The sequence below is a fragment of the Euleptes europaea genome, chromosome 13 (genome assembly GCF_029931775.1).
Source record: "Euleptes europaea isolate rEulEur1 chromosome 13, rEulEur1.hap1, whole genome shotgun sequence".
Lineage (NCBI taxonomy): Eukaryota > Metazoa > Chordata > Lepidosauria > Squamata > Sphaerodactylidae > Euleptes > Euleptes europaea.
In genome coordinates this window covers 27,554,988-27,568,042 of record NC_079324.1, presented here as the reverse complement: position 1 = coordinate 27,568,042, position 13,055 = coordinate 27,554,988, and the positions used below count along the sequence as shown (strand labels likewise).

The following is a 13,055-nucleotide window of genomic DNA, read 5'->3' as shown; positions in this document are numbered from 1 at the left end:
CAAACTAGATTACAGATAATGAGAGATTCTGAAATTCAGTGGAAATGCTGGATCACCTTTCATAGAATCGGAAGGGACCACCAGGGTCATCCAGTTCAACCCCCTGCACAATGCAGGAAATTCACAACTACCTCCCCACACACACACACCCAGCAACCCCTACTCCATGCCCAGAAGATGCCCTCCCTCTCATCATCTGCTTAAGGTCATAGAATAGTTCACCTGGCAGAAAAGTTCACCTGTTGCCTCTACGGGGCTCAGAACAAAACAAACTGAACGACAGCATAACCCAGAAGGACTTACTCTGTCATAACAAAGAAGTGTGGAAAAATTTGGTGTTTTCTGTTGATGCACCAGTTCCACAAAGCGAGCACAGTAGACGGCATCAATGGCAGAGAAAATGCAGCGAGGAAATATACACAACTGCAGAAATTTCGTTATGGTCTCATTTTTGGTAGACTCTGTAAAATGCATTTTTATAAGTTACTATTATTGTCACCAATGTATCCGTTTTGGGTCCATCTAACTTTCAGCCATAAAAACATACAGATTGAAATTACTGATCAGACCAGCTGGGACAGAAGCAATGCTGATTACATTGGTGTTGCATAGATGTAGCAAATAGTTATCAGCACCAAATACTAGCATTTGAGCACAAAGACTAAAAATTTAAGCCTCCTTCCTACTTCTCAGGAAAACTCACCCGATCTCATGGGCAATTATTGAATTTAGATAAGCAACACCGGTGCTTGGTGCTAAACTCTGTCGTATGGACAAGTGTAGAAAAGACATAGATATTCTCTCTACCTTCACTGAGATATTTGCTAACCATGGGAATCAATACAAGAGATAGCAGGCCACAGGATCACTCGCTCCATATAATTTATTCACCTCTCACCCCTTAATTACAGTTAAAGGATACAATAGAGCTTATATTAAGGCAGGTAAAGCTAGTAAAGGTCCCTACTTAATCAGGATTTTAAACCAGAATTTTGCAGTTGGTTAACTAAGTTCAAAGGGAACCACAGCAACGGCTAGAAGGGGAAAATCTGCTCTAGGAGGAGAAAGGGCTCCAGAGAAGGAGCACACAGTCCCATGGCTCACTCCTGACCTCAGTTAAAAGACAGCCCATGGTACACCCTAAGACACATGAACTCTCTGTCGAGGCTCCCACTTTGTGGAATGGACTGCCTGAGGGGTCAGGAAGATACCCACACTTCCCTCATTCCACAGCATGTGCAAAACAGAAATGTTCAGAAGGACATTTATATAAAGGGAAGAGGGCTATAGTATAATGGCATGATTCAGAAGGGCACTTTTATATGGAAATAGGATGGTAGTCTATTGCAATGTTTATTGAATCATCTTGTTTTTACTGTCTTCTATGTTTGTAATTCTGATTGCCCTGACCTGGATAGCCCCAGGCTCTTCAGATCTCAGAAGCTGATAAGGATTGGCCCTGGCTTCTATTTGGATGAGCAACCTCCAAAGGAATACCAGGGTCATGACGCGGAGGCAGGCAATGGCAAACCACCTCCAAAGTCTCTTGCCTTGAAAACCCTACGGGGTCACCACAGGTCGGCTGTTACTTGATGGCACAACAAAAAATGTTTGTAATTCGTTTTTCGCATTGTTTTATGGTATGTCATACCTTAGACAGGGTTTTTTTTTTTTTGCATTGCATTGTTTATTGGATGCCTTATGCTGTCCAACTGCATTGCTTTTCTATTTTGTAATTTGCCTTCTCAGCGAGAAAGGTAGGCTATAAAGTAATTAAATAAAAATCATTGTAATCTGGTTAACGGTTCTTTAAAAAAACCCTCAGCAATCTGAAAATGGTTAGCTCCTATCTATACTTCTGAACTGAAACATCACAAATCATTAAAGTATCAAACAACTATGGGACTCAGTACAGAACAGTTGACATGCTTAACGAAATGCACAGAAACACATCTGCAGTTCTATCTAAACAGTGAATGTGTGTGTGTTTATGGATCACAGGAAAAAGTCCCACCCTACTTACTTGCAAGAAGCCAATTATCCTTTTCCAGCTTCAGCCTTTGCAGCACCCTTTGCACATGCTCAGACTGCTTCTTCTCTTCTTCAAGCAGCTTATCCTGCAGGGCCGTACAGCGCTCTTTTTCTTTTTTCTTTTTATTTGGAGGCTAAAAAGATCCAGAACACTGCACATTAATACTCAACCCCCAACCATGCTGGGTCCATAAGAATCAGGCCTCTTGAAATGTATCATACTTTTGCTGCTGCCTGCTAGCAGAGCAGTTTTGTAGACATTAAAGATACTTAAGAGATTAGTATGACTGCCAGTCACCAAAGACCTTCTACCAGAATATGCTATTTATTTTAAACATACTGCAATCAATCACATCACTGTAGCACTCAATTTTATTTTAAAGTGTCATGAACTGGGACGGTTGTAAAATTTCATGGTAACCAAGCACAGAAAGCATCGAGTCTCTTAGGATCAACATTACATACCATTTCCAGATTGTCATCGATAGCTTTCATCTGGACTTTGAGTTTGTTGACTTCCCTCTCATAGCTGCTGTGAGGCACAGCGAGGTCATACATTGTCAGTGACCAGAACGTAGCGTAGAACTGTGGACTGATGTCATCCCAAACCTTGGGAAGGTGCAAGGAGATCACTGCGTCGTGAACGGGAGCCATCACGAGTTCACACGATGTAATGTATTTGTGAACCTTTTGCTGCTGCTTGTTCCCCTTCTCTGCTTTTTTCAGCTCATCGTATTTTGACTGATTAAAAATAAAAGAGGCACACACATAGAATCATACGTCGTACTCACACAAGTGCACATAGAAAAACACTTGCCTGCTAAACCTGCCATAGCATGCCCGCCTTTCTCACCGAGACTCAAGTCTTTAGAAAAAGAGTAAAGGCCATAATGATGGTTTGTCAATTCAGGTAGCACACCATACCCTGGAAGGCAGAAACCACCGTCTGCAATTCCACTTCACACCATGGGTACCGATTCTAGTTTGCTGGCAAACAGCATATCACAAACTGTCAATTCAAGCATAACACTAAACCACAGTTAAGTTCCTTAACTATGGTTTAGTGAGATGTCTGAATTGAGCTAGCCACTGAATGTAGCACACTGCCAATCTCTGTGAAATCCCTACATGTATCTATGGAATGCTCAAGTTTCAACTGTCATTAAAACTGTCTGGGCTGCATACCTAGGATGGAGATCAACTGAACATTTGTACTTACTGAAATATGGTGTGCATACATAGGCCTCGAAAGGAAAAATGCAGCATCATGAGGGGTATGGAACTCATTACAGAGAACATCGATAGAAGGCACTCGCTTAATATAATCCTCTGTGCTTAAGTTGGATGCTAAAAATCCACCAAACTGTACCAGAATGTCATGACACTGAAAGGAGAAGTGCGAAAAGTATTAGGAGCCAATGAAAAAGATCCTTTTTAAACAAACAACATTTTAAAAAAAACTAATACAGCTGACAAATCAGTGTGCAGTCGCTTCTGTGTTGGGTGAGCCATGCAGGCCAGCTGTACTGAGTCAGCAGGTAAAAAAAATAAATCCATCACAATCTTGAACCGTCATGTCCAAGGCTGCTTTGGGGTACAGCCCTGTCATGTATGTCTCATAAAAGCCCGAATGAAGTCCCTCCACCCTTCTCTGACCTGGACACTTCCACAGACTGCCCCTTACTCCCTGCATAGCTCAGAGCCTTAAAGGGCTCCATCAGTTCTGCTCAGCAAAGGAGGTGATGCTCTCAGGAAGAAGTGGATGTTCAAGAGGCTGTTGGTGACATGGGCGAGGATTCCTTGAAGGAAGCCAAGTTCAGGGAACATCATCTCAGGGAGTTCTTGCTACCCAAAGGATTCCTGTCTGACAAGGTTTGGGGCCCAGCACATCTGCAGCTTGACCTGTTAACCTACCCTAATCTTTCTGGCTGTTCTGCACCTGTGCTTGTAGCTGGAGTCATGACTAGAGCAGCTGCCCTACAAGGAGCGGTTAAAACTCTTAGGGCTGTTTAGTTTGGAAAGAAGGCGGTTAAGGAGAGGCATGAGAGAGGTCTATAAAATTACGCATGGTGTGGAGAGAGCGGACAGGGAGAAGCTTTTCTCCCTCTTTCATAATACTAGAATGCAGGGTCATCTGCTGAAGCTGGAGCGTTACAGATTCAAAACAGATAAAAGGAAGTATTTCTCCACACAACACCTAGTTACATTGTGAAATTCCCTGCCCCAGGAAGTGGTGATGGTTGCCAACTTGGAAGGCTTGAAGAGGGGAGTGAACATGTTCATGGAGGAGAGGGCTATTCATGGCTACTAGTAAAAATGGATACTAGTCATGATGCATACCTATTCTCTCCAGTATCAGAGGAGCATGCCTATTATATTAGGTGCTGTGGAACACAGGTGCGATAATGCTACTGCAGTCGTCTTGTTTGTGGGCTTCCTAGAGTCACCTGGTTGGCCACTGTGTGAACAGACTGCTGGACTTGATGGACTTTGGTCTGATCCAGCATGGCCTTTCTTATGTTCTTATGACAGAGGAAAGCCAACTAACTAAATTCTGTACCGTGTAACGTATATTCTACACTCTAAAGATGGACTCCTTGCAGAATACAGAGAATACCAAAATAGTTTTTACTTGCCTGGTCGTACAGTTTTCCCACAAGTTTCAAATGTTTTTCTCCTCCTTCTTGAAAGATCACACCATTTCGCTGCTGAGCCATGAGAAGGCACAGTGGAAGGGCAAGATCATGATCCAAAAGTGCATCTTTTAATCTCTGAGATGATTTTTTAGTGTTTCTGATCTGGCCAAAATATCCACCCTGAACAAAGAACTGAAATAAGTTAGGAAAAACCTAAATTTATCACTTAGTTCCTCACGCTAAAATATCACAAGGTGATATCAGGAAGATGAACCTGTGGGAGCAGACACAACACTTGGCCATTTTGTCTACCTATAAAAATTCTATTCATTTGGAGAACACCAAATATGCATAATCTGCCATCCCTCAATGAGCCAGCACAAATTTGCCCACCCTCCCAATATCAGGGTTAATGCGGTACAGCAGTCAGAGTGTCAAACTAGGATCTGGAAGACCTCAGTACGAATCTCAACTCTGCTACTCTGCTGGGTAACCTTGGGTCAGTCTCAGCCTAACCTACCTCACAGGGTTGTGGTGAACCTAAAATGGAGGAGGGAAGAATATCGTAAACCACTTTGGATCCCCGTTGGGGAGAAGAGTGGGTATAAATTTAGCAAATAGATAAATCTATTCTTCAGTCATTGTTAAGGGACTGGGATTATTATATGTACACTAGCCATGAGTAGACATGCACATCCTGTTTGCTTCTAAGTAATTTCAGTTACTGTTATTCTTTCCTTCCATTGTTGGGGCAATTGATAATTTTTTTAAACAAAAACACACATACACACACACCACAAGTGAAACATTCCAAACTCCTATTACTGGAGTTGAACTGCCAACACACCTCTGCTTTGAGCTGCTCTCCCCCAGTCATGGCTTCTAGCTGCTCCATGGTCATCTCTTCGGTGATTTCTATCCCGGCCATTTTTTGTACCACCTCTTTCAAAATAAGTAGGTCAAAACTATGGAGAAAAATGGGAACAATGAAAAGGACTGCAGTGTGAGCACCGCAAAAAGTAATTTGCAGCACATAATACCTTCATCTAGGTTAAGCAGTATGAGGACAGTTCAAGGTGCTAATTATCTTAGATGGTAAGCATGCAGACGGGTTTACAAGTTTTTATCTAGTGCACACGTTTTTGAAAGTGTAGTTACTGCACAGTGCCTTTTGAGGGGGCTTTTAAAAAACTGACTAACATCTTTCCAGAATTTTTTACAGATGAAGCACAGACCACATGGCCAAGGGCAAGGTGCTACATGCAACCAGTAGCAATGTGGGTAGCTACTTTGAATGGTAGCATCCACACTGTGCAGAGCTGATGAAAACGGCATGCACTGAAACGTGGCTGAGCATGCAGATTTGCATCTGGTTCTGCACAAATGTAGTAAGTACTCCATAAGGACTTCCCTAATCCAGCTCCTGGGAAACATGCACCTTCCTTGAGTTGTTGGATGAAACCGCCTAGACATATATGTACTAAATCAGTGGTCTTCAACTTTGCCACGCTCAGGATCCATTGAGCATGGACCCCACCAAATTACAAAGTGTGATAGTGTGAGGGGTGGTCAGATTTATGACCTTAGTTCATGTTTGTTTGTTAAAAAAAATTTTTAACCTAAAACTAGAAAAAGGTCAGGACCGTGGACAGCAGACCAAGAGGACCAAGGACAAGCCAAGCACCAGGAAGTGTTAGGAGAATCAAGCCAAGAGCAAGAGGGGTCCTCTCCAACCATGAGTGACCTTTCCTCACCTTCCTGCTGTGTGTAATTAAATAAAGGCAGTAAATATGGCCTGGTCCTCACGCCTACACAGCATCCAACAGGTCCTTCCAAAAAGAAACTATGGTGGCTCTAGAGAAACTCACAACCCAGCATGTGGGGCTCCGCAACCCCCGAGGGTCCTGATCCATGGGTACTGAAAGATCTCTAGCCGTACACTGTGCAATGCCATGCAAGCAGAACGTCACCAATACAACTGCAGCAAAGCAAAAAGCATACTTTGAGACTGTCTACTTGCCTTTTCCCAGCTTTTAGTTGATTTGCCACATACTGGAGTAGACCAGCAAGTTCAATAGGGTATTTTCGAAAAACTGCACCGCAGAAGCTAGCTAGGCCTAGAGCAAGTGGGGAGAAAGACACAGCTCATATCCAAGTGTGGTCACTGTAAAAACAAGCTTTTAAATACAATATGCCAACTGGGTCACTGCATATTAAAAACCTACTCCTCAGGCATTGCAAGCGGCAAGCAGCTATCCTTACAACTTTATTGGCACATTTCTTGAGAAGATCACCACTTTCTTTCCTGACTCCTGAGCAGCAATTAGGTGATAAGGAACCACATCAGTGGCTCTGCCTGTACATTTCCCTGAAACCAAACGTTAACTGAAGTGGAAGGGAAGGAAAATGCAGGGGAGCAGCTCCAAGCTGCCACCAGCAACAGGCAATGCTAGCTCCAGCTAGCCTCAGACAGTGAAACATATATTTTAATTATTTAAAAAAAATACTAACTTTGCAGCCAGCTGGAGATTGTAGTGTCATCGTGCTTCATCCTTTCCTTTTCAGGATTGGCCAATGCTTCAATAATGCAATCTTTTTTTTCTGAAGTTAAGCAAGATTCACCCTCAGAACAAGTTATATACAGCACTAGTGAATTATTCAACATTTGTTTTCTAAATAAATGGACTGCCACATTTGCACGTGAGAAGCGACCTGTTGTAGCAGAGTAAAATAAACCCAGAACAGCTACCGCTTCAAAGAAGGAATTTGACATTTTGAAGCCTTTACAACTTGTTTTTCATTTGCTCATACAGCCTGTACCTTTAGAGAAAGCATTCCACCTCCATCCTAACATCAACAACAAAGAACAACCTTAAGGGGTTGCTCTGAAGGAAGCAACAGTTCCATACAAGGAACAGCCAACCAGATTGCAATGAACCTTGGATTACTCACCGTGAAGGTTCCTTCTGCTCTGAGGTAAGGAGGACATCTTCAGATAGAGTGATTTCCTTCGCTTACTCAGGGAGGCAGGAACAAGGTCCTTCACTTCCTGTCTCCTGCGAGGGACTCAATCCCTCCTCCTCAGTTTGTTTCCTATCTCTCGAAGGGAGAGCAGCTTCTCTGCAGCCTCTGCTGCCCTTAAGCCACCTATTAGGAAACCTATCCTCTCTGTGCTTTTCTGTCACTATTCCTCTATACCTCCTCTGTGTTTTTGCTTCTTCTTGCCTTCACTACTTTCTTCTCTGATCTCTGTGCTTACATGCTAGCTGATTGAGAAGATCTTTCCTGCCAAAACAAGATGGTGGATGCCTGACCTGATAAATATATTTCACCAGAGGATCTGGACCTGGGCTTGCTTATGACTATGCCACAGCCCCAGAAGGACCTTGTTCCTGCCTCCCTGAGCAACCTGAAGATGCCCTCTGCCTCAGAGCGAGAATACACTACTCAAGTTAAAACTGGGATTGAGCTCTTGCTACAGGAGACCCCCAACAGCAGTTCACAAGTCTGAATATTTAGAAACTTACATGAAATTTTGTAAAGATTGCAGCTGCTTCACCACAGTAATGGGTGGGACCAGCTGGCCAAAAGAAAATTGCAAGCTCCTTAAAAGGATCATCTTGTACCTTAAGAACAAGCAGCTTTATCAAATTAAGCTTGGAAGGGGTATGATCAGCCTCTACCTTGGCTTCAAGGCAGCAAAAAAACCTAATAGGAGCAACCACGGGATGAAACAGAAGCCTAGCAGGGGCCTAAAAAGGTGGACAGCTATGAGGTCGACAAAAGGATACATGCCAAGACATCGTAATTCAGCGAAGTGAGGTATTTCAGTGAATCAACAACTGGCGTTATTAAATTATCATAATTCTGTATCTGAGACAAAATCTGAAAAGACCAAAGAAAAATTAGTTCCTTCCAAGGCAAGACTGTTACAAGGCCTTAAAATCTTACAGAAACCACCTATGCTGTTTACACACTTTCTAAAAGTCAACAATAACACTGTGTACACTTTTAAAAAGCTATCTACAAGACATTTTTTAAAAACATATAGTTAAAGAACTCCAAATACTTTGCATTCAATATTATATTTAAAAACACAAAGCTTATTTTGCCAATTTCAAAGAGCAAAGAGGCGTCATACTTATCTGTCACATACATAATCAAATAAAATAGTTGGATTGCTGTGGCTCAGTTTCCCAATCTGTCTTCCAGAAGGCTTTACATTTTCCTTGGTTAGACGCCTATGAGAGACATCACCACAACTTAATTCTCTTATACACAGCTTTATATTTCCATTCACAACTGTATATGCATCTATTTTCCTGTAAATGGGGAGTAAGTCTAATTTTTCCTTCATTGCTGGCGGGGGTGGGAGAATGTATACACCATTTCATATATGATTTCTTACTATCTTGGACTGGGGCAAGGAAGAAAACAGGTGAATGAATGACAATAGCCCAGGGACTTCATTGACACCATACACAACATTCTCAACCAGCTATGGCAAGGAGAAGAGCTTCAACTGGACTATGAGCTTTTTAGTGATTTGACTCTGTTAAGCCTTACTGGCAAACCAAGGTCAATAACACGGTTTCCGATTGCATCTGGAGAGCAGGCAAAAACCAGTTTACCAGTTTAGAAGCAACAATACACTATCATATCAATACCTCAATACCTTTCTTACTTGTTCATGTGGGAACAAATGATATTGCCCGGCACAGCCCAGAACGTATTAAAAGAGACTACATGGCTCTGGGTGAGAAGGTGAAGGACTTGGGGGCGCAGGTTGTGTTTTCATCAGTTCTGCCTGTTGAAGGTCGTGGCATAGGAAGGGAAAGATGAATACTCCAAATTAATGACTGGCTGCATAGGTGTCGTCGTCAAGAAAGGTTTGGATTTCTGGACCATGGCTTATGCTTTCGAGAAGAAGCTCTTCTGTCGGGGGATGGTTTACACCTCACGAGGGTGGGGAAAAATGTGTTTGGTGAGAGCCTTGCAAACCTGATCAGGAGGGCTTTAAACTAAATCCTATGGGGGAGCAAGACAACAGTTTAAAGCCTTGTATGCTGATAATACCTGGAGACGAGAACAATAAAGATTTGCAGGGAGTGGCATGTATGCAAGGAAACAAAATCACAGGTAAGTACAGAAACAAAAACCATGGGGCACATAAACCACGGATTCTGATGTCTGTACACTAATGCGCAGAGTATGGGAAACAAGCAGGAAGAACTCGAAGCCCTAATACAGGAAGGGGATTTTGACCTAATAGGCATTTCTGAAACTTGGTGGGATGTCACTCATGATTGGAATATTAAGATTGAGGGGTACAACTTGTTTAAAAGGGATAGATTGATAAGGAAGGGGGGAGGAGTAGCACTGTATGTCAAAGATGTGTACACTTGTGAAGAACTACATGAATCTGAGCATGGTAGTGCAGTCGAGACTCTATGGGTAAACATAAAAGGAATAAGAAATAATTGTGATATTCTCGTGGGGGTCTGCTATCGACTGCCAAACCAGGCAGAGGACTTGGATGGGATGCTCCTAGACCAGATCACAAAGTTCTCAAAGAGACGGGACATGGTGGTCATGGGAGATTTTAATTACCCGGATATCTGTTGGAAGTCCAAAGCTGCTAAAAATGCAAGATCCAATAAATTCCTGACTTGTCTTGCTGACAACTTCCTATTCCAGAAGGTGGACAGGGAAACAAGGGGGTCTGCTATCTTAGACTTGATTCTCACCAACAGGAAAGAACTGGTCGATGAGGTTAAAGTAGTAGGCACCCTGGGTAGAGGTGACCACATACTCTTGGAATTTACAATCTTGGGGAGAGGAAAACCTGTACATAGTCAGACATGTAGGTTGGACTTCAAAAGAGCAAATTTTAACAAACTTAAACTTATGCTAGGTAGAATCCCATGGTCAGAAATACTTAAGGAGAAGGAAGTTCAAGAAGGGTGGGCATTTCTTAAAAATAAAATACTGAAGGCGCAATCCCAAACCATTCCTATGAGAAGGAAAAATGGGAGGAGCCTGAAGAGGCCAGGGTGGCTCCATAAACAGCTTTTTAAAGAGTTGAGAAATAAAAAAGACTCATTTAGGAAGTGGAAGGAGGGCCTTATAACCCAAAGAGGAATATAAGCAAATAACTAGTGCTTGTAGGGAGAGTGTTAGGAAAGCTAAAGCTCAGTATGAACGTAGGGTAGCGAGAGATGCTAAACACAACAAAAAAGGGTTTTTTTCCTATGTACAGAGTAAGAGTAAGTACAAGGACAAGATAAGCCCATTGTGTGGACTGGAAAGTGAAATTGTAACAGGAGATGAAGAGAGCAGAACTCCTCAATTCCTACTTTTCCTCAGTTTTTTCTCGTGAGGGAAGTGGTGCTCAACATGGCATAAACAGAACATGTGATGAGGAAAGGGATTTGCAGCCTAGAATTGGCATTGAGGTAGTGCACAAACACCTGGTTTCTTTAAATGAAACAAAATCTTCTGGGCCAGATGAACTGCACCCAAGGGTACTCAAAGAACTTGCAGATGTAATTTCAGAACCTCTGTCCATTATTTTTGAAAAGTCTTGGCAAACAAGTGAGGTGCCGGAAGATTGGAGGCAGGCAAATGTTGTCCCCATCTTCAAGAAGGGGAAAAAGGAGGATCCAGGTAACTACCGACCCATCAGCTTGACTTCTATACCAGGAAAAGTGTTCGAACAAATCATCAAACAGTCCGTCCTTGAGCATTTAGAAAGGATGGATCTGATCACTAAGAGCCAGCATAGGTTTCTCAAGAATAAGTCATGTCAGACTAATCTTATCTCCTTTTTTGAGAAAGTTACTACCTTGCTGGATCAGGGGAATGCTGTAGACATAGATTATCTAGATTTCAGTAAGGCTTTTGATAAGGTTCCAGATAGTATTCTAGTAGACAAATTGGGAAAATGTGGGTTAGATCCTATTATTGTTAGATGGATCTGCAACTGGTTGACAGATCGTACCCAAAGAGTGCCAGTTAATGGTTCCTCGTCCACTTGGAGAGAAGTGACTAGTGGAGTTCCTCAGGGATCTGTGCTGGGCCCTGTGTTGTTCAACCTCTTTATAAATGATTTGGATGAAGGAATAGAGGGGATGCTTATTAAATTTGCAGATGATACTAAATTGGGAGTATTAGCAAATATGGTAGAAGACAGAGCCAAGATGCAGGATGATCTTGACAGGATGGAGAAATGGGCTAGTACTAATTAAATGCACTTCAACAAAGACAAATGTAAAGTTCTGCATTTAGGTAGGAAAAATCAAATGCATAATTATAGGATGGGGGAGACTTGTTTGAGCAGTAGTGTGTGTGAAAAGAATCTTGGGGTCTTTGTAGACAAAACACTGAACATGAGTCAGCAGTGTGATACTGTAACAAAAAAGGCAAACGCAGTCTTGGGCTGCATCAATAGAAGTATAGTGTCCAGATCATGCGAAGTGATGGTATCACTTTACTCTGCTCTGGTTAGACCTCAACTAGAGTACTGTGTTCAGTTTTGGGCACCACAATTTAAGAAAGATGTAGACAAGCTGGAACGTGTCCAGAGAAGGGCAACAAAGATGGTGAGGGGTCTGGAGACCAAGTCCTATGAGGAAACGTTGAAGGAGCTGGGTATGTTTAGCCTGAAGAGGAGAAGACTGAGAGGGGATATGATAACCATGTTCAAATACTTGAAGGGCTGTCATATAGAGGAGGGTGCCGAGTTGTTTTCTGTTGCTCAAGAAGGTTGGACCAGAACCAATGGGTTGAAATTAAATCAAAAGAGTTTCCGTCTAGACATTAGGAAGAATTCTCTAACAGTTAGAGTGGTTCCTCAGTGGAACAGGCTTCCTCGGGAGGTGGTAAGCTCTCCTTCCCTGGAGGTTTTTAAGAAGAGGTTAGATGGCCATCTGTCAGCAATGCTGATTCTGTGACCTTAGGCAGATGATGAGAGGGAGGGCATCTTGGCCATCTTCTGGTCACTAGGGGTGTGGAGGGGGGAAGGTAGTTGTGAATTTCCTGCATTGTGCAGGGGGCTGGACTTGATGGCCCTGGTGGTCCTTTCCAACTCTATGGTTCTATTCTATGATTCTATATGCCACAAAAGGGAAGGAAGCAGAGAACTGAAGGGAAGGGTTGCTAATGGCTCAGTGGTAGAGCATCTGCTTTGCATGCAGAAGATCCCAAATTCAATCCCCAGCATCTCCAGTTAAAGGGAGTAGGCAAGTAGGTGATGTGAAAGACCTCTGCCTGAGACCCTGGAGAGCCGCTGTCAGTCCGAGTAGGCAATACTGACTTTGACGGACCAAGAGTCTGATTCAGTGTAAGGCAGCTTCATGTGTTCGTATGTGTAATACAGTATCTGTGCTT

General features: G+C 42.7%; 1 protein-coding gene across 1 annotated transcript in view; it reads right to left on the bottom strand.

Moving 5' to 3' along the window:
* The window catches only part of THOC2 (THO complex subunit 2), a 57,058-nt gene that overhangs the window by 17,606 nt on the left and 26,397 nt on the right, over positions 1-13,055 (bottom strand). Inside the window, exons 16-25 of the mRNA XM_056859904.1 lie at positions 8,824-8,908; positions 8,459-8,552; positions 7,179-7,259; positions 6,688-6,784; positions 5,515-5,632; positions 4,668-4,847; positions 3,251-3,415; positions 2,497-2,772; positions 2,024-2,165; positions 304-461 (exon numbers count right to left, since the gene is read on the bottom strand). Of these exons, the coding sequence (XP_056715882.1) occupies positions 304-461; positions 2,024-2,165; positions 2,497-2,772; positions 3,251-3,415; positions 4,668-4,847; positions 5,515-5,632; positions 6,688-6,784; positions 7,179-7,259; positions 8,459-8,552; positions 8,824-8,908 (1,396 nt within the window). The remainder of the gene's footprint in view (positions 1-303; positions 462-2,023; positions 2,166-2,496; positions 2,773-3,250; positions 3,416-4,667; positions 4,848-5,514; positions 5,633-6,687; positions 6,785-7,178; positions 7,260-8,458; positions 8,553-8,823; positions 8,909-13,055) is intronic.